Source organism: Zalophus californianus, chromosome 7, assembly GCF_009762305.2.
Source record: "Zalophus californianus isolate mZalCal1 chromosome 7, mZalCal1.pri.v2, whole genome shotgun sequence".
In the NCBI taxonomy this organism is placed as follows: Eukaryota; Metazoa; Chordata; class Mammalia; order Carnivora; family Otariidae; genus Zalophus; species Zalophus californianus.
In genome coordinates, this window is record NC_045601.1 from 118,339,981 (window position 1) to 118,362,954 (window position 22,974).

The window sequence follows — 22,974 nt, forward strand, 5'->3', positions numbered from 1 at the left end:
AAAGTACTTGAATTATCATGAGCTAATTGTTTCAAGCAGGAAAATAACTTTTGATCATCAGGCGCCTTTAGCTCCAGCTAGAGCAGTTGCTATCTATAGTTTCTGCTGGTACTCAGTGATAGACTGGTTTAGGTGCTTAGGGTTTAACTGGGGGGAACAAACTTCTGCTTGATGTCCTTATGACATTTATAGGTGGGGTCTAGGACACCCAACATCTGTGTATTCATGGAGTCTATTATTACATCCTTTACATGCAGAAAACATTTTTACAACAAACTGCTGACAAATGGATACTTTTCTGCAAGATGAGAAATGGAGGATTTAGTAGTCTTACTCCTCGAAAAAAGTATTTTCACCTATTGTGTCATAATCTCACATATTTATAAAACCCTTAGGGGCATGAGTATAGAAGTCTGTGTAACTGTGCACTTGTGTCCTTTAGTGTTTGAGGGGGCATATTTGGAAGTAAAATATTAGAATAGGAATTTCTACCCCTGAGCAAGCTTCTGTTTGGTTTTAGTCCTTTACAGGACAGCCCTAGGCAAAAGGGTGTAAAAAACATGGACTGAGATTGGGTTCTTGGGAGAAAAATGTTTATTGGGAACCTTTGATAAAATCAAGATTAGTGCTCTGGCTCCTAATCTCGGCGACTCTGCAACATTTTATTTTTTAAACTTTTTATCGAATATAGAAAAGTGCACAATCAGGAGTTTTCCCGAGTTCCTCGACAGTTTTCAATAGAGTGTCTGTAGGGTGTTAGCACCGTGGCCGGCTCTATCAAGAAAAAACCCCGGAAAGGCGACGAGCCTCTTCAAACACTCGGGTAACAGCTCGGACTAGCGCCTGCGTGGTGGAAGCCCGCCACTCCGGGAGGAAGTGGGAAGACAGGAAGACCCGCCCCTTTCCCGGCTTAAACGCCCCCTCGGCTCTCCCCTGCCCGCTTTCCTGGAGTCGCGAGTCCGCCGCGCGCTCCTGTCATTAGTCAGAGCTTCCGCGGCTTTTCTCGCTGCGCCTGCGCGATTCCGTCCCGCCCCACGCGCGGGTTCGCTTCCCAGTTGCCGCCCGGCCCCAGGCCCGCGGTTCCCGGTCCTCGCCTTCTCGGTCCGGCCGGCAGCCCGCGGCTTGAGCACCATGGTAGGTACCGTGACGTCACAAGGGGGGGCCCTGGGGGAGCGCGGGCGGGCCGGACTGTTGGAGACGGCGCGCGGGGGAGGGGAGGGTCGGGGGGCCGTCTAGGTTTTGACCCTCGGGACCGGAGTTGGGCTCTGGGGTTTGCCCTCTGTTCTTAGTTGCTACGCCTCGCATTCGGGGGGGACACACTTGGGAGCAAATGGGATTTTTTTTCCCCCTTATGCGGGGAAAAAAAACAAAAGAAACGCGCGGGAGAGTTGGGGACAGGAGGGGAGGGAAAAGCTAGACCTCAGGGAGTATTTCTGTGACGGAGGGTGAGAATGGGATGCTTTCTACAATTCTGCCCACTGGGAGTTGGGGGGGTGTGGGGGTGGGCAGGAGCCCAGGAGAGGTGGTCGATTGAGAGACCGACCCGGAGAGCTCGAGGGGTGCAGGGCAGAGCGTCTCTCTGGAGCTTTAAGTCATGCTAAGTGAAGTGTATTTGGGCTCCAGCTGGTCCTCCCTGTCAGAGTATTGTTTTCCGTGAAGTTTTGAGAACTGCCAGAGATGTGGTGGGGATCCCAATACCAGTATTTGGGAATACAAGCAGAGGGAGGGACACTCCTTCCTACCGTGTACCGTCCCAGGTGATGGTTTTTCCTCTCTCGCCCAATAGCTCTTCTATTCCTTTTTCAAATCCCTGGTGGGCAAGGATGTGGTCGTGGAACTCAAGAATGACCTGAGGTAGGCACCTGTTCGAGCAAGTCCGTTGGGGGTGGGTAAATGCGGGGCTCTGGAATCTCTTTGACAAGTATTATTTGAGGACTGTATGAAGTGGGAGAGATACAAAAGAAATAAATGACCTGTGCCTTAAGCTTAAAGTACTAGAGAGCCGTCAGAGGGCAGAGGCATCAATAAAGTTTTTTTAACAAAACGAACATAGTTTTGTTTTTTCTGACCCAATTATAGAAATGCATGAATCAGTTTCACAAGTAAAGGTGTATCACAGGGGTGTTTGTAGTTTTATTTGCAATAGCCAAAAATTGGAAGCAAATAGTCATCTATAGGGAATGGGTTAATTAAGTTGTGGCACTTCCGTAATATACAGCTGTCACGGAGGAATAAGATGTATTGCTATGGAGAGCTGTTGCAGAATAGTAGATGTGGCACAATCTCCATTTTGTTCAAGAAAATGTAAAGGATAAACCAAAGATCAGTGCGGTCCCTTATGTCTGTACTGCTTTTACATCCTCTACCCCCTTCTGTCATTAGCTCCTAATTAGCATCCAGGACATGGATAAATGCTGTATCCTTGGAGAGACATTTTTCCTGGTCCTTCTAGCCAAGTAGTATCTCTCATATAGTCTATTTTTTTTCCTAGTGTGTGCTTCTTAAATTGTGATTTCATACAAGTATGTTTATTGTTTACGGCCTGTCCTTCCTACAGGGCCAGGACCATGTTTAAGCTCACTTTTGTGTACCTAATGTCTACCATAGGCGTGGTATATCGTAGGTGCCTAATAAGTGTGTGCTGAAAGAAAGAAAAATAGCTAACATTTGAGAACATCCTATCAAGCACTATTCTGAATACATTTATTAACTCGTTTAATTCTCGTAACAACTCTATAGGGCACATACTGTTATTGCTATCTTAAACATGAGGAAACTGAAGCATCGATAGGCTAAGAAACTTGCTCAAGTCTACACAACTAGTAGATGACACAGCCAGAACTGAAGTCCAGTTCTGTCTGGTGTGCGCACATTTACGCACTCTCTCATAAATTAAAAACAATCGGTCAGAGAAAGACAAATACCATACTCATACGTGGAATTTAAGAAAATTTAAGAAACAGGGGCGCCTGGGTGGCTCAGTTGGTTAAGCGACTCTCTTCGGCCCAGGTCATGATCCCAGGGTCCTGGGATTGAGCCCCACATCGGGCTCCCTGCTCGGCGGGAAGCCTGCTTCTCCCTCTCCCACTCCCCCCGCTTGTGTTCCCTCTCTCTCTGTCTCTCTCTGTCAATTAAATAAATAAAATCTTTAAAAAAAAAAGAAAATTTAAGAAACAAAACAGATGAGGGCGCCTGGGTGGCTCAGTTGTTAAGCGTCTGCCTTCGGCTCAGGTCGTGATCCCAGGGTCCTGGGATCGAGCCTCACATCGGGCTCCTTGCTCCGCAGGGAAGCCTGCTTCTCCCTCTCCTACTCCCCCTGCTTGTGTTGCTTCTCTTGCTATGTCCCTCTGTCAAATAAATAAAGAAAATCTTAAAAAAAAAAAAGAAAGAAAACAGATGAACATGGGGGGAAAGAAAAGATAGAGGCAAACCAGAAAACAAACTTTTTTTTTTTTTTTTTTTAAGAATTTATTTGACAGAACGAGAGGGAGAGAGCACAAGCAGGGGGAGCGGCAGCAGAGGGAGAGGGAGAAGCAGGCTTCCCGCCGAGCAGGGAGCCCAATGCGAGGCTCAATCCCAGGACCCTAGGATCATGACCTGAGCCAAAGGCAGACACTTAACCAACTGAGCCACCCAGGCGCCCCCAGAAAACAAACTCCTAACTATAAGAACAAACAGGATTGCTGGAGGGGAGGTGGGTGTGGGGGCATGGATTTGATGGGTATTAAGGACCGACACTTGCTGTGATGAACCCTGGGTATTCTATATTAGTGATGAATCACAAAATTCTACACCTGAAGCTAACATTGCACTGTATGTTAACTAACTGGAATTTAAATAAAAACTTGAAAAAAAGATAAAAATGGGGTCATATTCTTTATGCACCTGTGAAACTTGCTTTTCATTTGGCAGTATGTTGTGGATATTTTCCATGTCAATAAAGTTGATCTTTAACATTTTTTTTTAAAGATTTTATTTATTTATTTGACAGCGAGATAGAGAGCACAAGTAGGCAGAGCGGCAGGCAGAGAGAGAGGGAGAAGCAGGCTCTCCGCTGAGCAGGGAGGCTGATGCGGGGCTGGATCCCAGGACCCTGCGATCATGACCTGAGCTGAAGGCAGACGCTTAACTGACTGAGGCACCCAGGCGCCCGATCTTTAATATTCTTAATGTCTCTATGGCATTTTTATTAGCTGGTGGGAACTAATTTAATTAAGACTTTGCTGTTGGACATTTAGGCTGTTTCCAGTTTCTTGCTTTTACAAACGATGCTGCCCTGGACATCCTTATGTGTGCAACTTTGTACACATCTCTTTCTTTAGGAAAAAAAGTCCTTTAAAAAAATCCTTTAAATGAAGTATACATTTAAAGTATTGTTACTTATTCCCTGACTCTCCTTTAGAAACTTCTATTTATTTATTTAATTTTCTCAATTTTTAATTTAAATTCCAGTTAAAGAGTAATTTAGTTTCAGGTGTAGAATTTAGTGACTCATCACTTACATTCAACACCCAGTGCTCATCACAAGTGTTCTCCTTTTTTTTTTTTTAAGATTTTATTTATTTATTCATGAGAGACAGAGAGAGAGAGAGAAGCAGAGGGAGAAGCAGGCTCCCAAGGAGCAGGGAGCCCAATGGGGGACTCGATCCCAGGACCCTGGGATCATGACCTGAGCCGAAGGCAGACGCTTAACCATCTGAGCCACCCAGGCGCCCACAAGTGTTCTCCTTAATACTTAACTTTTTTTTAAAGATTTTTTAAAAGATTTTATTTATTTATTTGACAGAAACGGCAAGAGAGGGAACAAGATTTTATTTTTAAGTAATCTCTATACCCAAAGCGGGGCTCAAACCCACAACCCTGAGGTCAAGAGTCGCATGTTTTAACAGACTGAGCCAGCCAGGCGCCCTTTCTTTGGAAACTTTGAATCAGTGTACCCCCCTGCCCCCCCAAAATAGCTCCCACATTTCTTTGTGAGATAATTTCTCAGTGTGGGAAACATTGACATGGTATTGATGGCATATAGATTGGGGCCATATAGCGAGACAAGAATGGAAGTCAGAACCACCGAGGCAGTTCTGTGAGATGATTTGTTTTTGGTTTTCCTCTTTTCTCCTTTCTGGGTCTTCCACATGGCAAGAATAACTTACGTTATAGCCCCATATCCTAATACAGGGACGAGATTTGAAGGTAGTCCATTGGTATAGAAAAAGAGCTCTTTCTCTCGTGCTTCTTTTCAGACCATTGTTGTGCCAGATATTAAGAGACAGAATGAAATGACACCACCTATGCAGTTTCAAAAGTCACTTCACCGCTGCAGATGGTAATAGGGTGTTGTCACAGTCTTCCCAGCAGCGAGGGATGTGGGGAAACCACCACTGAGGAAGTATGTCTCTCAGGCAGTGGATTTTAAAGACTTAGAATTTAACAAAAATTGGGGGTCCAACAGAGAACTGCCAGCTTTATTTTTGGCAAGATAAGGACTTTTTTTTTTTAAGATTTATTTTAGAGAGTGAGGGGGAGAGAGTCTTTCTTTGTTTGTTTTTTTTTTTTTTAGAGGGGCAGAGGGAAGAGGAGGGAGAAAAGCATACTCCATGCGCAGTGCGAGCCCCATGCTGGGCTCGATCTCAATCCTGAGATCATGACCTGAGCCAAAATCAAGAAAATAAGAGTCCACAACACTTAACCAACTGAGCAACCCAGGCACCCCAGGGGGAGAGAGCCTTAAGCAGACTGAGCGTGGTGCCTGATGCGGGCTCGATCTCATGACCCTGAGATCACGACCTGAAGACCTGAAAGTGGCTAAAACCAAGAGTCTGACGCTTTTTTTTGTTTAATGTTTTATTTTCTTTGCAATTCTTTTTTTTTTTTTTAAAGATTTTATTTATTTATTCATGAGAGACACAGAGAGAGAGAGAGAGAGAGGCAGAGGGAGAAGCAGGCTCCCAAGGAGCAGGGAGCCCGATGCGGGACTCGATCCCAGGACCCTGGGATCATGACCTGAGCCGAAGGCAGACGCTTAACCATCTGAGCCACCCAGGCGCCCCTGCAATTCTTTTTTTAAGATTTTATTTATTTGAGAGAGCATGAACGGGGGGAGGAGGCAGAGGGAGAGGGAGAAGCAGACTCCCCACTGAGCAGGGAGCCTGACACGGGGCTTGATCCCAGGACCCTGGGATCGTGACCTGAGTGGAAGGCAGACACTTAACCTACAGAGCCACCCAGGTGCCCTCAATGGTCTGACGCTTAAGCAACTGCACATTATAATCATTTCATTAAAAATTTTTTAATAACAAAAATCGCAAGGGCAATTAAAGAGTTATTCTTAGGGAAGAAAATACTGACAACCTTTAGCATACTACATACACACTCAACACAATGCTATACTACCTGTGTTTTGTTTTGTTTTGTTTTTTAAGATTTTATTTATTTGACAGAGAGAGACACAGAGAGGGAACACAAGCAGGGGGAGTGGGAGAGGGAGAAGCAGGCCTGCAGAGCAGGGAGCCCGATGCGGGGCTGGATCCCAGGACCCTGGGATCATGACCTGAGCTGAAGGCAGACGCTTAACGACTGAGCCACCCAGGCGCCCCTCACCTGTGTTTCTTTATCTCAGACTTATAAAACCTTTGAGCACACATCAGTGTTTGAGAACCACAGTTCTAAGGAACATAGAATCTGGTGATGGCGTGTAGGTGGTTAGGATAAAGGCAGCCAGGATTGAGGTGTAATTAGACCTTGGCTTGTAGAAGTCAAACTAGAAAGAATTATAGAGATGTTAGGAAAATGTCGCCAAATGATGGGGACATGGGTCATGGAGGATGGTGAAGTACAGCTCAGGATTTGAGGTTGTGAGACTGTTGAGGCCATTGACAGAAAGTAAAGAAGTTGGGAGAGAGGTAGCATGACTTGGAGCCCTGGTGTTCTGAAACATTTCAGAGGGCCCAGGGACTGAGGAAGGGAGAGGACATCCCTGTGCCTGCATCATCAAGAACAATGTTAAGCTACTTTGTCTACTTTACATATGGGGTTCCAACAAATGTTTGAAAATAGCTGATGGTTTGGGGATCAGACCGATGTGAACTCGAGTCCCTGTTTCTCCTACACTTGGGCACATTACACAGTCTCTGAGCCCCTGTTTGGTAATAGCTACCTTGTGAAGTAGCTGTAAAGATTGCAAATACTATGTGGAACACAGGCCTAGTTTATAACAGTTGTTTAATACTAGCTGCTAAGAGTGCCTTGGTTTTAGGAGATGATATGAGGTCCAAAATAACACACTGCAATAAATGCATTGTCTTTCTTGTTCCTGAGCTTAGGAATGCCCCATTTTGGTTCTCCCTTTTCTGGCTTCCTCAAACCTTGACTTCCCCAGCCATGTTCTTATCCATGCTCTGAAGTCATCTGTCTTTTGATTTTGGTGTAAACTGATTTGGTTCTTTCTTCCTTCTCCCCCAATAGCATCTGTGGAACCCTCCATTCTGTGGATCAGGTAAGATACATGGGAGCCTAGAATGAGGTCTCGGGGAAGGAGAAGGGAGAGTTTCAGGGCAGGGTACTTGCATCTTGTCTCTAGAGCTAATGACGGTGTTCATCTTCTTTTCTTAGTACCTCAACATCAAACTAACTGACATCAGTGTTACAGACCCTGAGAAATATCCTCACATGGTGAGTTGGTGATGGTGAAGAGGAAACAAAAGGAGGCCGCTCCTGGGTGGATAGCTGACATGCTTTTTTTTAAGATTTTATTTTTATTTATTTGAGAGAGCATGCGCGTGAGAGTGAAGCACCCTGAGATCACTACCTGAGCCAAAATCAAGAGTCAGATGCCCAACTAACTAAGCCACCCAGGTGCCCCAGACAGTGGACAATTTTAAGGGTGTTTTCTTATTTGTCTTTCTTGGTCTAGTTATCAGTGAAAAACTGCTTCATCCGGGGCTCAGTGGTCCGCTACGTGCAGCTGCCGGCCGATGAGGTGGACACACAGTTGCTACAGGACGCAGCAAGGAAGGAGGCCCTGCAGCAGAAACAGTGATGGTCCCTCCCCTCCCTGTCCCTCTTCTGTTGGTGACCTTTCACCTCAAGTCACAGCCCAGGACCCCTCCCTCCCATATTTGAGGGGTTTTTGTCTTTTGTTTTTTTCCTTTAAGGGATGAGTGGATGAAAATAATAGTGGGGAACAGCTCTCCTCTGTTGAGGAGGGGAGGATAAGTAGGCTGGGGAACTGCAAAGCCTGCCTTGTCCTCAGCACCTGCCTTTCTCACTCCGTCCCAGGATATGGTGGGAGAATCGCCTAAATCTCTCCAGGGCAGCATGTGATTCATTTTGGGGGTGGAAGGAATCTGTCCCGCATCGGGAATAAACTTATGATGCATATTTGAGTTCTGGTTCTGCGTGTGTTTTGGGAAGGAGCCTGGAGAGTGGGAAAGGAATGTTGAATTCACCCAAGCCCTGCTACTCTATTACCCCAGGCAAGAGTCCAGCCTGACTTCCTAGCATTGTCTGCCACTCTTCTCCCTGGTGTAAACCATATAATCCCTCACCTGGGCTACACCGTGTTTCTTGAACATGCCCCCACCTGTATGGCTTGCCTACGGTGGCCTGCTCGTACTGTAATCACAAGGAGTACCTGCTGCCTTTCTATCTGTGTCCTGTTAACCTGACAGTTAATGAGACACCAAAATGCATTTGATGCTGCCGGATTGCCTCCTCAACCCAGCCACCCTTCATATAGCTTTCTGACTATAACCGATTAATACGAGTGGCATAATTTTTATTGTGGAGCGTTAGAACTGGGAACGAACCAAACCGGCTCCTGCAGGAAACAGGAGTTTCCTCTATACAGGAGTGCTCGGCACTAAAGGACCTTCCGGGCCGTCCAGCGTGACGCCTGCTTCTGCGGGAGGCACCGGCGCTCCGGGAGCAGGCTGGGCGCCCCCGGGGTCCTCGGCCGGCAGCGCCCGACCCGCGGGTTCCCGGGCTGCCCGCTGGGTGCCGCCCTCCCGCCCGGCCCGCCCGAGGACCCGCGCGGGGTGCCCGCGGTGGCGCCTGACGGGAGCGCGGTCCCGGGAGCGTCCTTCGCTCCTGTGCCCGCGCTCCGCGCCGTCCCTCGTGAGCTTGGCCGGCGGCGGGCGGCGCGGACCTGGGCGAGTGTCGGGCGAGGCAGCCCCCGCCCGCGCAGGCGGAGCACGGCCGCCCGCGCCAGGACCCGCAGGCCCGGAAACGCTCGTTGTCACAAAGCCGGGCGGGGGGGGGAACACGTGGGCTCCCACGGCCCGGCGGCGGTCGCAGGGAGCTGGGGTCGCCCGGAGAACCGCCCACCGTCCCCGCTCGCCCGACTCCTCGGCTCCGGCCGCCAGGCCGGTCCACCTTCGGCCGGCGTCCGGCCGCAAGGTGGCTGTCCGGCTCGGCGTGACCACCTCCCGCTAGTACGTACCTGCGGCCCGAGCCCGCGTCCTCCCGGACGCCGAGGGGCTGGCTAGCCCGAGCCTTCCGCAGTCCCCGAGCACGCACGATCATGGGGAGTCTCCCATCGGCACTGCCACTCCGAGAGCCAGGCCCTTGGCTCTTAAGGCCGGGTCAGACCTCCAGCCCTGGGGGTCCCGGACGCCTGCGATACAGGAGTCCCCACGGGGTCCCCTCTGTTCTCCCGATAGGACGCCTGTGGGTCCCTCAGTCATCCCCTGTCTCTCTTGCTCCTTAGGTTCTCTTCCACCTCGTTCGGACTCCCTGCGTAACCATGTCCATCCTGTATGTCTCCCCTCATCCCGACGCCTTCCCCAGCCTCCGTGCCCTTATAGCGGCGCGCTATGGGGAGGCTGGGGAGGGGCCGGGCTGGGGAGGAGCCCACCCCCGAATCTGTCTCCAGCCACCTCCGACCAGCAGGACTCCCTTTCCCCCACCCCGCCTGCCCGCCCTGGAGCAGGGGCCCGGTGGGCTCTGGGTGTGGGGGGCCACCGCTGTGGCCCAGCTGCTGTGGCCGGCAGGCCTAGGGGGCCCTGGCGGTAGCCGGGCCGCCGTCCTGGTCCAACAGTGGGTCAGTTATGCCGACACGGAGCTAATACCAGCTGCCTGTGGAGCAACGCTGCCGGCCTTGGGACTCCGGAGCTCTGCCCAGGACCCCCAGGTGAGTGGGAAGAAGAAGGGAAGAAGGAAGAGGGGGAAATTTAGAAGAAAGAGTAGAATGGATAATGAGACAGGAAGACTGCGTGTCAGAGGTAGAGAAACACTGATCACATCCCAGATTGCCACCTGGTATGATAACCTTGGGCAGGTTTCTTAAACTGAGTCTTGGTCTTCCCATCTTTGAGAATGGAAATTTCCATGTTGAGGAACACGTTGAGAAGATGAAAAGAGGTGTGCAGAGCATAGTCTGGTGCCAGGTGTTTTAAAGTCTGGGAGTAGAAGTTTGAGGAGTCTGAAGCTGATGAAGGTGGTTACTGAGAAACATAGGAAAAGACTGGAGAGAAGAGAGGCAAGTGGGGTGGGAGAGGTAGCCGTGCTGGGGGAGATGGGGAAGGAAGAGGAGAGAGAAACTAGACCAGACTGAGGCTGTGAGTCCTTCCAAAGCAGACCACCTCTTTGCAGAGTTTTGAGCACATGGTGGATCCTTAGTATTTCTTCAATGAATGAATGAGTGAATGAGATGATTATGTGACCCTGGCTTGCTCTCTCATATCCTGCTTACTCTGTCTACCATAGAGGTCCCCTCTCTGGAATGCCTTGTCCCCCTCAGCCTGATTTATTTTTCTTCATAACACTTACGGAGAAAAATAGGGTAACTTAGGGAGAAAAATAGGGTAATGCATTCTGTATTTGCGCGTTTACTGTCTCCCCTACTGGAGTGTAAGTAAACTCCACCAGTCAGGGTCTGTGCTTGTCTCCACGTTATTTATAGAGAAGTGCCCGACCTGTAGTAGGTGCTTAATAAATAAATACTTCTTGAAGCAATTACTGGGTTGATTCATGCAGTCTTTAACTTCTGATGTTTAATACATTGCATCTGGCACATAGTAAGTGTTCAGCAGGAATTTATTGAACCAATGGGAATACTTTTGTTATGACCATTTGGCCTCAGGTGGTGATTTGTGGGAGCAGAAGGGGGCCACATGGATTGGGTGGGGGTAGGGGTGGGGATTGAGGTGGGCCAAACCTTGTCTCATAGCCCTTCCCTCTCCCGCTAGGCTGCCCTGGGGGCCCTGGGTCGGGCCCTGAGCCCCCTGGAAGAGTGGCTTCGGCTGCACACCTACCTGGCTGGGGAGGCCCCCACGCTGGCTGACCTGGCGGCTGTCACAGCCTTGCTGCTGCCTTTCCGTTACGTGAGTCACAGGGGCCTGGGGAAGAACGAGGGCGGCTCTCCTCAGACTAAGGGTGTTTCATTTCTTTTCACCCACCCAGGTCCTGGACCCCCCTGCGCGCCGGATCTGGGGTAATGTGACGCGCTGGTTCATCACGTGTGTCCAGCAGCCAGAATTCCGGGCAGTGCTGGGAGAGGTGGTTCTGCACTCGGGGGCCAGACCCCTCTCTCAACAGCCAGGTGAGGAGGGCTTCCTCTGGGCCTTCTCTGTAGCTCACTTTCCTTTTTTCTTTTAGGAATGGCGAGTCACTCGGGAAGGGGCCTGAGGGAGGGTGAAGTGGGAAACCAGCACGGGGAGCCCTGGGGCGGCTGGAATGGCCCATGCGAAGCATCATGGCGTGGTTAACAGAGGGTCACCAGTGGGCTAAGGTGGCGTTTCTGTGCCTCTCTCTAGTTCCCGAGGTCCCTGCACCCCCAAAGACGGCTACTCAACTCAAGAAAGAGGCAAAAAAACGGGAGAAGCTAGAGAAATTCCAACAGAAGCAAAAGACCCAGCAGCAGCAACCCCCCCCAGCAGAGGTGAGAAGCTAAGGGTCGAACTGGAAGGTTGGCACCATGGTGGGTGGATGATTTCTCTGCCTATATCTTTTCCCTCCCAAGCAGAAGAAACCAAAACCAGAGAAGAGGGGGAAACGGGATCCTGGGGTCATTACCTATGACCTCCCAACCCCAGCTGGGGAAAAGAAAGGTACAAGAAGGGGAAAGGACCCCCACCCTTCATTTCCACCCTCCTCAGCTGCTGCTTTCCTTGGTGTTAGCCCTTCCTGCTCTGCCCTTGCTCCCACCACTTGGCTTTGGAGGATTTGCACAGCCGCCCAGATTTCCCAATGCCTGTCTGTCCTATGATGTGAGCCACAGAGGCCCGGCGCCTCTGCTGGCCCATTGTCCCAGCTGCTCCCATTCTCAGGCACTGACCCTCCCCATGTCTCCCCCAGATGTCAGTGGCACCATGCCAGACTCCTACAGCCCTCAGTATGTGGAAGCTGCCTGGTATCCTTGGTGGGAGCAGCAGGGCTTCTTCAAGCCGGAGTATGGAGTGAGTGGGCTCTGCTGCCCAGGCCTGGAGGACATGTGGGAGGGCGACAGCAGGGCCGAGGGACCCCTTGCCTGGGAGGGGGCCGGGAGAGGTGATGGGAGGCCTTAGCATGTGCCCATCCTTCCTCCCCCATCAGCGTTCCAGTGTGTCCGCACCAAATCCCCGGGGAATCTTCATGCTGTGCATCCCACCCCCCAATGTGACAGGCTCCCTGCACCTGGGCCACGCACTCACCAATGCCATCCAGGACTCCCTGACGCGGTGGTAAGCTCCTATTCTCTCCTTCCACCTGTTCCCTCTGCCTTCTCTGCCTCCTCTCTCTAGTCCTCCCTTCTCTTCCTGAACAGTCCTCTGTCCTCTCTTCTTTCATATGCGCCCTCAGCTGTGCCCCCTCGTGGCGATCCGCTTCTCTCCCCATCAGTCCCATATCTGATCATTGGCGCCCTCCCTTAGGCAGCCGGCACCCCTCGCTTGCAGACTCTCGTCTCCCTTGTCTTGGTACTAAAAGTAACTTTAGGAGCGCCTGGGTGGCTCAGTCGTTAAGCGTCTGCCTTCGGCTCAGGTCATGATCCCAGGGTCCTGGGATCGAGCCCCACATTGGGCTCCCTGCTCAGCGGGAAGCCTGCTTCTCCCTCTGCCACTCTCCCTGCTTGTGTTCCCTCTCTCGCTGTGTGTGTGTCTGTCAAAGAAATAAATAAAATCTAAAAAAAATAAAAACAACTTTATTTTGAGTTAAACAAGAAATATGTAAATATGTTTTTGTAAGAAATTTAAAGCTTTAAGTCTTTTTGACTACGTCCCTGTAGATCTAGTCCCTCGCGAACTTTAGCCATTATTACCACTTTTATGTGTATCATTCCAGATCTCTTATCTGTTTACTTACAAATACGTGTATCCATAGAAATTTATAATTTTCTTTTTGGGTGGGTTTTTCTTTTTTCTATTCTTTAACAGAAGAGACTCATGCCAAACATGTTACTCCACAACTTTTTTCTTATACTTAGCAGTCTATTTTGGAGATCTTTCCTTGTTTTTGTACACAGACTGACTCCGTTTTCTTTTATTGTGCCACAGCTTTTGATAGTGTGGTTATACCATAACGGAGTCACTTTCTTAATAATGGTTGTTGCCTAGTTTTTCTGTTTCGAACACCTGGCTGGAACGCACATTCCTGTATATGCTTTCTCAGGTGTGAGTGGAAGGATTTCTCTGGTGTACTACCAAGAAGTGAAACTGCTCCGTTGGAGGGGCATGCTTATATTAAGTTGCCTCCACAATGGCTTCAGTGACTTACACCTCCGTGAACTGCCTGTGAGGGCATTCATTTCCCCATGCCCTTTCTGACCCTGGACATTATCGGTGTGTGTCTGCCAATCTGATGGGCAAAAACATGGTACCTCTGTTACTCCTCATTTCCGAGGCCATGCCTGTTCGTGTTTCTCGGCCAGTCAGGTTTCCTTGTATATAAATCATCTGTACCTATCTTTCATCCGTTTTCCTATTGATTCCGTTTTTTTTCTTTAGTTGGTTGGAAGATTTAGTTGTTGGAAGATTCTTTAATATTCTGGATACTGATCTTTTGGTTTGTTACGTGTATTGTGAATGTTTTCGCCTGTTCTAGCACTTGCTCCTGCTCCCGACACATTAACAGTGTTCACAAGTATATAACCTAGTATTCCACGTGACAAGTTCTTTTAAAAAAGTACTTTTATTTATTTTAGAGAGAGAGCACAAGCAGGGAAAGGGGCAGAGGGAGAGAGTGAGAGAGACATGCAGACTCCCCGCTGAGCGCAGAGCCCGAGGCGGGGCTCTATCCCAGGACCCAGAGATTGTGACCTGAGCTGAAATCAAGAGTCGGATGCTTAACCAACTGAGCCACCCAGGCGCCCCTAAAAATGTATTTTAAAACAACTTTTTATCTTTGGAAGCCAGAGTTTATTATATTTTAAGTTTTAAGAAGTTTTTTTAGAGTCCTACTTACTAAATTAATTTGATCGAAAAATACTTATTGGACATCACTATGCCAGCTCTGCTCTGGGCACTGGGGATACAACATCAGATTGAGAATTTTGCAAGGAATTGAAAGCTGGAAAAACAGAGTTGTGTTAAATATACGTAACACACAACGGTCAAGTTATTAACAGAAAAGAACGAACACTTTTAGAAAACTCTTAAGGTAGCAACCTTTTATTTATTTATGTATTTGAGGGCGGGGCACAAGGTGGGAGAGGGGCAGGGAGAGTGGGAGAAGCAGGCTCCCCGCTGAGCAGGGAGCCCAATGCAGGGCTGGATCCCAGGACCCTGAGATCAGGACCTGAGCCGAAGGCAGACGCTTAACTGACTGAGCCAGCCAGGCACCATGGTTTTTTTTTTTAAGATTTTATTTATTTATTTGACAGAGACAGCGGGAGAGGGAACGTAAGCAGGGGGAGTGGGAGAGGGAGAAGCAGGCTTCCCGCGGAGCAGGGAGCCCGATGCAGGGCTCGATCCCAGGACCCTGGGATCATGACTTGAGCTGAAGGCAGATGCTTAACGACTGAGCCACCCAGGTGCCCCTTAATTTTTTTTTTTTTATTCTTTTAAAGATTTTATTTATTTGTCAGAGAGAGAGGTCACAAGCAGGGAGAGCTGCAGGCAGAGGGAGAAGCAGGCTTCCCGCCAAGCAGGGAACCTGATGCGGGGCTCGGGCCCAGCACCCTGGGATCATGATCTAAGCTGAAGGCAGACGCTTAACCGACTGAGCCACCCAGGCGTTCCTCAGGTGCCCTGGTTTGCCAGTAGTTCTTTAACTTTGTGTCTTGTTAAAGAAGGCCTTTCCTACCTCAAATTTAGAAACATTTTCATCTGTGTTGTTTTTTTCTTTTTTTTTTAGTTTTGAAAGTATGTCATTTTTTTCCTAACGCTTTTCTAATAGTGTTGAGTTCATGAATCGGACTAGGATTTACCTTTGTGAATATTGGGAGGTAGGGCACTAATCACTAGTTGTCCCAAACAGATTTATTCGGTTGATTATCATTTCCCTACTGATAAGAAATGTTACTTTCAACGAATACTAAAGTTGCTCAGATCTGTTTCCAGACACTGTTTTGTTCCCTTAATCTGTAGCTGTGTTCCTCCGTAGTAACTCCCTGTTTGAATAATCGTAACCCTCTCCTATGTTTTGCTTTCTGGTTGGGCACAAGCCTCCTTGTTCTTTTGTCAAACTGCCTTGGCTGTCCTTGTACATCTCTCCCTGAGTAATTTTAGAATTGGGAGGATTCCTCCCCATCTCCCCCTTTTTTCCTGAGTCCATTAACTCCCTGCCCAGGAGCCCCTTTTCCTTTGGTGCCAGGTCCACTGGCCCACTCACCTCGGGTCCTCTTGGCTCTTCCCACAGGCACCGCATGCGCGGGGAGACCACCCTGTGGAACCCTGGCTGTGACCACGCGGGCATTGCCACCCAGGTGGTGGTGGAGAAGAAGCTCTGGCGCGAGCAGGGCCTGAGCCGGCACCAGCTGGGTCGAGAGGCCTTCCTGCAGGAGGTCTGGAAGTGGAAAGAGGAGTGAGTGTGAAGCACCCCGTCCCCTGTCCAGATAAGACCTCTGTAGCCTCCGGCCCTGGCTGCGGGGCCAGGCCCTCACAGAGGCTGAGGTTCAGTTGGCTCTGGGGCCCAGGTCACTTTCAGAGGGATGAGTGGTTCCCCGTCCCATCAGCCACCTCATGTCTCCCTCCAGTCCTGGCCTGAGTGCCTCCGGGCCTGTCTGTCCACTTCCAGGAAAGGTGACCGGATTTACCACCAGCTGAAGAAGCTTGGCAGCTCCTTGGACTGGAATCGAGCCTGTTTCACCATGGACCCTGTGAGTAGGAGGGGTCTCAGGCCCGGGGCAGAAGTGGGAAGCTCCTCAGAGCGAGTAATCCGCGGAAGAGAGCACACACACTGTGGCCCTCCCCTAGGAGCCCACCACCTAAAGGAAACCACTAAGGGCTCAGCTGCAAATACCACTTCTCGCCCCTTCTCATGGCCCTTGGTTCCCTGGGAGCTCAGATTCTTCCAGGTGGCACATGATAGGGCCTCCCTGTGGAGCCTGAACTCCCAGGATTCTCTTCACTAGCACCTCTCCATAGCTGAGTGGCTTCTTGTGTCCCCATAGCCCTCTCTCCTCTTCAAGAAAAGTACTTCTCCCCTCCAGCCCTCAAAGGGGTCTGTGAGCTGGTCGGTGGGACTCTGGACAGCCGAGGTCTCACCAGATCCTGCTGCCTGGGCCCCTGGGCAGCTGGGCCCAGCTCTGCCTCCCCCTGCTCCCCAGAAACTCTCCGCAGCTGTGACAGAGGCCTTTGTCCGGCTCCACGAGGAAGGAGTCATCTACCGCAGTACCCGCCTCGTCAACTGGTCCTGCAGCCTCAACTCTGCCATCTCTGACATCGAGGTGTGCCTCCACCCCCAGCCCAGGCTGTCTCCATCTCCACCCCCAGCCCCGGCTCCTAGGCCACTTCTCTTAATACCCATGTCACAGGTGGATAAAAAGGAGCTGACAGGTCGCACTCTGCTCTCTGTGCCTGGCTACAAGGAGAAGGTGGAGTTTGGGGTCCTTGTCTCCTTCGCCTACAAGGTCCAAGGCTCAGGTAGGAGCCAGGGGCACCAGGGTCCTGGGCTGGGTGGAGAAGGGGCCAGAGCTGAGACCCACAGGCCGCATGTCACCCCAGACAGTGACGAGGAGGTGGTGGTGGCAACAACTCGGATCGAAACAATGCTGGGCGACGTGGCCATAGCCGTGCACCCCAAAGATCCTAGATATCAGGTGTGGCGGGGTGCTGCCCACAGCTGGGGAGGAGTGCTGGCTAGAAGGGGCTCCCACACTGTGAATGAGGGTGGGATGGGCACCGAGCCCCTTGGCTGAGAAGAAAATTGGCTTAGAAACTCATTTTTAGGGGCACCTGGGTGGCTCAGTGGTTAAGCGTCTGCCTTTGGCTCAGGTCATGATCCCAGGGTCCTGGGATCGAGCCCCACATTGGGCTCCCTGCTCCGCGGGAAGCCTGCTTCTCCCTCTCCCTCTGCCCCTGCTTGTGTTCCCTCTCTTGCTGTGTCTCTCTGTCAAATAAATAAATAAAAATCTTTAAAAAAAAGGAAAGTCATCTTCAGCTCCTTTCTGGCCCTGAAGATGGAATTTGGGTGTTGGGACAACACCTCCCTGGATAGGAGGGAGTTGGGTCCAGGCCTTCTTGAACTTTTGACGTCACCCTCTGTCCCCAGCACCTGAAGGGGAAGAGCGTGATCCATCCATTCTTGTCTCGGAGCCTCCCCATTGTCTTTGACGATTTTGTGGACATGGAGTTTGGCACAGGTGAGCAGGGGGCTGTCCTCTGGAGAGAGGAGGCCGTCAGGCGCACTCCAGTCATTCCTCTTCCCGATCGAAGAAAAAGAAACAAGCTTTTCCTGAAGCAGCAGGACCTGGGCTGGGTTTCAGGGGACTGTACTAGAGAAGGGTGGTTTGGGAGCCACATCTTTCAGCAAAAGGGGGTGGTAGAAAGAGACTCCACCGAGTCCCTCATGCCCCGGGCACCCCCACGTACACCCCAGGTGCGGTGAAGATCACCCCTGCACACGACCAGACCGACTATGAGGTCGGGCAGCGGCACGGCTTGGAGGCCATCAGCATCATGGACTCCCGAGGGGCCCTCATCAACGTGCCCCCACCTTTCCTGGTGAGACTGCTGGGGGTGCGGGGCCAGGTCGAGAGAGAGACGGTGGGTACCTAAGCATGGCCGTGATGGGGCCTGTCTCCCACCCAGGGCCTACCGAGGTTTGAGGCCAGGAAGGCGGTGCTGGCAGCACTGAAGGAGCGGGGACTGTTCCGGGGTGTCGAGGACAACCCCATGGTGGTGCCGCTTTGCAAGTGAGGCTGGGGGCCGGGGTGGGGAAGGGGCTCCTCGCGGCACTCCACCCCTTGATCGCCCCATCCGTGTGTCCCCACAGCCGGTCCAAGGATGTGGTGGAGCCTCTGCTGCGGCCGCAGTGGTACGTGCGCTGTGGGGAGATGGCCCAGGCCGCCAGTGCCGCCGTGACACGGGGCGACCTCCGCATCCTCCCTGAGGCCCATCAGCGGACGTGGCATGCCTGGATGGACAACATCCGGTGCGTCGGCCCCTCGATGTGGGGAGGGGCATTGGGTGAGAGGCCGGGCAGGGCGCAGGCCAGGGCACCTCCCTCCCCTGCCTGATTCCACCCCCCCCGCCGGCCCCCCTTGCAGGGACTGGTGCATCTCCCGGCAGCTGTGGTGGGGCCACCGCATCCCAGCCTACTTCGTCACAGTCAGTGACCCCGCCGTGCCCTCAGGGCAGGTGAGACCTGGGCCGGAGTTGGACACTGGCCCATCTCCAGGAGCTGTGGTTTCCTTGGGTCCTCGCTGGCGGGAGGGGGTGTGGCGAGGCCGAGCCGCCCCCTCGGCACTTACTCTACCTGCAGGACCCGGATGGGCGGTACTGGGTGAGCGGGCGCAGCGAGGCCGAGGCCCGGGAGAAGGCGGCCAAGGAATTTGGAGTGTCCCCTGACAAGATCAGTCTCCAGCAAGGCAAGGCAGGGCCTGGGGGGTGGAGGGCAGAGCCGGGGCTCTGATCCTCATCTCTCCCTCCTCTGACCTCTGACCTCTGGCCTCCCTCAGATGAGGATGTCCTGGACACGTGGTTTTCTTCTGGTCTCTTTCCCTTCTCCATTTTCGGCTGGCCCAACCAGGTATGTTCCTGAGGGACTGGTTCAGGGTCGGGTGGGGACCTGGGAGGTGGGTGCTTGGCCCCCCCTCATGCCCTGCTCCGCCCCCAGTCAGAAGATCTGAGTGTGTTCTACCCGGGGACGCTGCTGGAGACGGGCCATGACATCCTCTTCTTCTGGGTGGCCAGGATGGTCATGCTTGGCCTGAAGCTCACTGGCAAGCTGCCCTTCAAAGAGGTGTGAAGACTGCCGAGACTGTCCCACAGTCTCTACCTCACCCTGCTCCCGTGCCGCAGCTCAGGCTCAGCATGCATGGGGACACAGGGCGCAGCCCGGCCAGGGAGGGCTCGTGGGGACTGAAAGCCAGCCGGGGCTGCACACAGTGATTCTGTGCCCTGGCTTCCTGGAGGAGGGAGTACCTCTAATTCCCATGAAGGTGCTGAGTGGACTGACAGGGACACCGAGGGGTCGGGGGTTCGGTATGGGGCTGACTCGGTGCAGGGCCCGGGGCAGGCACTGGGGTCTGGGTGAGGAGACCCATGGTCGTGGGCCTTCCCTGCCAGGTCTACCTCCACGCCATCGTGCGAGATGCCCACGGCCGAAAGATGAGCAAGTCTCTAGGCAATGTCATCGACCCCCTGGACGTCATCCACGGAGTCTCCCTGCAGGTGGGGCTGTGCTCTGGGCCAGGCTGGGAAGGGCCGTGGGGCTGTGGCCGTGGGCCCCCTGACCGCTCCCACCTCACCCTCAGGGCCTCCACGACCAGTTACTGAGCAGCAACCTGGATCCCAGTGAGGTGGAGAAGGCTAAAGAAGGGCAGGTACCGAGGGCGGGCTCTGGGGCTTGGAGTGTGGGCTGAGGGAGGTGCGGCCGCCTCAAGGCGCTCCTCCATTGACTCCACCCCACAGAAGGCAGACTTCCCGGCCGGGATTCCCGAGTGTGGCACCGACGCCCTCCGGTTTGGACTCTGTGCCTACACGTCCCAGGGTATGGCCTCCAAAACCTCTTGGCCAAGTCCCTTCCCCACGGTGGGCACGAGTCGGGAGGGAGAATGGCAAGGATTCACCCTTCGCTCCCACCCAGGTCGTGACATCAACCTGGACGTGAACCGGATATTGGGGTACCGCCACTTCTGCAACAAGCTCTGGAACGCCACCAAGTTTGCCCTCCGGGGCCTTGGGAAGGGTTTTGTGCCCTCACCGACCTCTGAGGTGAGAACCCGCTAGGTGGCCAGGGGGGCAGCACCACACAAAGGCTGCACGCTGGCCACCAGGCATCAGGCGTGGCCCATGCTGTCAGGATCCCAGCCACGGAGTCAGGTGGCCCAGCTCCTGCCCTGGAAGAGCCTTCATGTAACTGAGGGGACGGATGGACACAGGACAGACCGTTACAGTGAAAGCCTGGGGCACTGGGGCAGGCCTCTCCGTTTTCCTCCCCATACTGAGCACATGATGGTGGCTTCGGACCTATCAGGCTCCTGGAATGCAGGCCTGTCCGTGGTTCCTGCCCCCCCCACCCCCAGGGCTTCTGCCTCCCTGCCCCTGCGCGTATGGGACCTCCTGGCTGATACGCTCCTTCTTCCCAAGCCTGGAGGCCATGAGAGCCTGGCAGACCGCTGGATCCGCAGCCGGCTGCGGAGGCCATGAGGCCTGGCAGACCGCTGGATCCGCAGCCGGCTGACTGAGGCCGTGAGGCTTAGCAACCAAGGCTTCCAGGCCTACGACTTCCCAGCCGCCACCACTGCGCAGTACAGTTTCTGGCTCTACGAGCTCTGTGATGTCTACCTGGTAAGGAGGAACGGGGGGGGCGGGGGGGGGCGGTGGAGCCCTGGGCCTTGCTTTGCCGGTGGCTGGCCATGAGACCTGGACCAGCCTGTCACCTTCCCAGTCCTCCAGGCACAGGGAGGGCTGGAGGCCAGACCTTTTCCACCCGAGCCCTGTGCTTCCCGGCCCCTAGGAGTGCCTGAAGCCCGTGCTGAATGGGGTGGACCAAGTGGCGGCCGAGTGTGCTCGCCAGACCCTCTACACCTGCCTGGACGTTGGCCTGCGGCTGCTGTCACCCTTCATGCCCTTCGTGACTGAGGAGCTGTTCCAGAGGCTGCCCCGGCGGACACTGCAAGCTCCCCCTAGCCTCTGTGTTACCCCCTATCCGGAGCCCTCAGAGGTATGGGGTGTGGCTGGAGGGGGGGGGCTCTGGCCTGCCGCCCAGCCGCCCTCACCCCCTCCTCCCCCCGCAGTGCTCCTGGAAGGACCCTGAGGCGGAAGCTGCCATGGACCTGGCCCTAAGCATCACGCGAGCTGTGCGCTCCCTGCGGGCGGACTACAACCTCACCCGGATCCGGCCTGACTGTGAGCCTCAGGCCCCCACCCCCACCCGGGTCCACTCTGGGACCATCATCCGGCACGGTGCCTCGTGTCATGTCTCCTTGGGGCCACATCTCTCCTCCCTCCCTGCCCCGCAGGTTTCCTGGAGGTGGCTGACGCGGCCACAGGTGCTCTGGGGTCGGCGGTGTCGGGCTACGTGCAGACGCTGGCCAGTGCGGGTGTGGTGGCCGTCTTGGCCCTGGGGGCCCCTGTGCCGCAGGGCTGTGCCGTGGCCCTGGCCTCTGACCGCTGCTCCGTCCACCTGCAGCTGCAGGGGCTGGTGGACCCCGCGCGGGAGCTGGGCAAGCTGCAGGCCAAGCGCAGCGAGGCCCAGCGCCAGGCCCAGCGTCTGCGGGAGCGCCGCGCTGCTGCGGGCTACCCTAGCAAGGTGCCCCTCGACGTCCAGGAGGCAGACAGAGCCAAGGTGTGTGGGGTGGGCGGGCGCTCCTTCCCCGTATCCCTCCCCGTGCGCTCGCTCCGTCATCAGACCCCGTCCCCACAGCTGCACGCCGCCCAGCCCTGGGCAGTCACGGGGGAGCAGGTAGCCTGGGCCCCTTGAACAGGTGGGGTCCGTGTAATCTGTTCTCTTACACGAAGAAAAGCCGGGAGCAGGGGCATACCCCCGGGTCACACAAGGTGAGGACGGAGGCAGACCTAGAACCAGGTATCCTGCCTCCCAGGCAGGGCCCTTGTGCCTGCCCCAGTGCCTGGAACTTGGCATCCCACATGCCTGGAGCTGGACTGGGGACCACCTACAGTCAGAGAGCCCGGCGGGCTCACCTGGGATCTCTCCAGGGCGGAGCAGTGGGGTGAACCGCAGGGACGCACACAGAAATGAGCAGAGGCTGAGTTACAGAGCCTTGGCCGCTGAGCGGGGCTGTCTCCATCCGTTCTCCCGGAAGTCCGTGCAGGGCTCAGGGTATTACCATTGCCATTTTACGAATGAGGGCCCAGTGGCTGCGTAGGAGCCTCTGTCCCTAACCCCTGTGCCCTACCGTCCACCCCGGGGCAGGGCTGCTGGCTCTGAGGCCCCTTTGTCTTTTGGGGCCTGACCACTCTAGCAGAAGGCAAGAACTGGGAGGTCAGGGATGCCGGAAGAGAAGGCGGGTGCTGCTGGGGAGGCTGGTGAGAATTAGGGGGGAGCGGTCCGGCCAGGCTCACACAGTCCCCAGAGTACTCCCTGCCTGTGGTCCTCAGCCATCTTTCCAACTCGGACCCCTCTGCCATCGTGGGCATGGGCTGTGCCCCCGCTCCTGGCGTTGGTCTCCTCTTGGGCCTGGGTCCTCACCACCCACCGCCCCCTCTCCTTTGCTCCACCCCCAGCTCCAACAGACAGAAGCAGAGCTCAGGAAGGTGGATGAGGCCATCGCGCTGTTCCAGAAGATGCTGTGATACACCCGACTCCAGTCCTCATAACCCCCAGTGTCCACCATGGGGTGGCAGCAATAAAATATTTTGCCACAAAACCAGCTGTTGTGTGTGCGTGCTGGGGCTGGGGTGGGGCGCTGAGGGCCTGGATGCCTGCACCCTCGGA

At 53.7% G+C, this 22,974-nt stretch overlaps 2 protein-coding genes across 5 annotated transcripts; both read left to right on the plus strand.

Moving 5' to 3' along the window:
• Positions 1–399: 399 nt before the first annotated feature.
• On the plus strand, positions 400–8,381 carry LSM2 (LSM2 homolog, U6 small nuclear RNA and mRNA degradation associated). The gene is made up of 6 exons (XM_027603914.2): positions 400–417; positions 841–1,134; positions 1,787–1,854; positions 7,462–7,492; positions 7,609–7,668; positions 7,910–8,381. Exons 1-6 carry the CDS (start codon positions 400–402, stop codon positions 8,033–8,035), a joined length of 597 nt encoding a protein of 198 aa, XP_027459715.2. The 3' UTR covers positions 8,036–8,381.
• An 810-nt stretch (positions 8,382–9,191) lies between these two features.
• VARS1 (valyl-tRNA synthetase 1) lies at positions 9,192–22,905 on the plus strand. 4 transcript variants are annotated; one of them, XM_027603774.2, is made up of 31 exons: positions 9,197–9,428; positions 9,704–10,126; positions 11,184–11,318; positions 11,398–11,536; positions 11,751–11,875; positions 11,957–12,044; positions 12,292–12,392; positions 12,529–12,656; positions 15,769–15,933; positions 16,147–16,228; positions 16,679–16,798; positions 16,886–16,994; positions 17,076–17,170; positions 17,623–17,713; positions 17,950–18,074; positions 18,162–18,265; positions 18,346–18,504; positions 18,620–18,710; positions 18,835–18,940; positions 19,031–19,101; positions 19,189–19,314; positions 19,641–19,745; positions 19,829–19,897; positions 19,986–20,064; positions 20,161–20,288; positions 20,664–20,679; positions 20,725–20,864; positions 21,034–21,240; positions 21,314–21,425; positions 21,539–21,864; positions 22,764–22,905. In XM_027603774.2, exons 2-31 carry the CDS (start codon positions 9,740–9,742, stop codon positions 22,830–22,832), a joined length of 3,798 nt encoding a protein of 1,265 aa, XP_027459575.1. In that variant the 5' UTR covers positions 9,197–9,428; positions 9,704–9,739; the 3' UTR covers positions 22,833–22,905. The 4 variants fall into 4 exon arrangements, with proteins under 4 accessions (XP_027459573.1, XP_027459574.1, XP_027459575.1 ...); XM_027603775.2 differs by having other exon boundaries at positions 9,198–9,428; positions 11,960–12,044; XM_027603772.2 differs by having other exon boundaries at positions 9,192–9,428; positions 19,986–20,288.
• Positions 22,906–22,974: the final 69 nt, after the last annotated feature.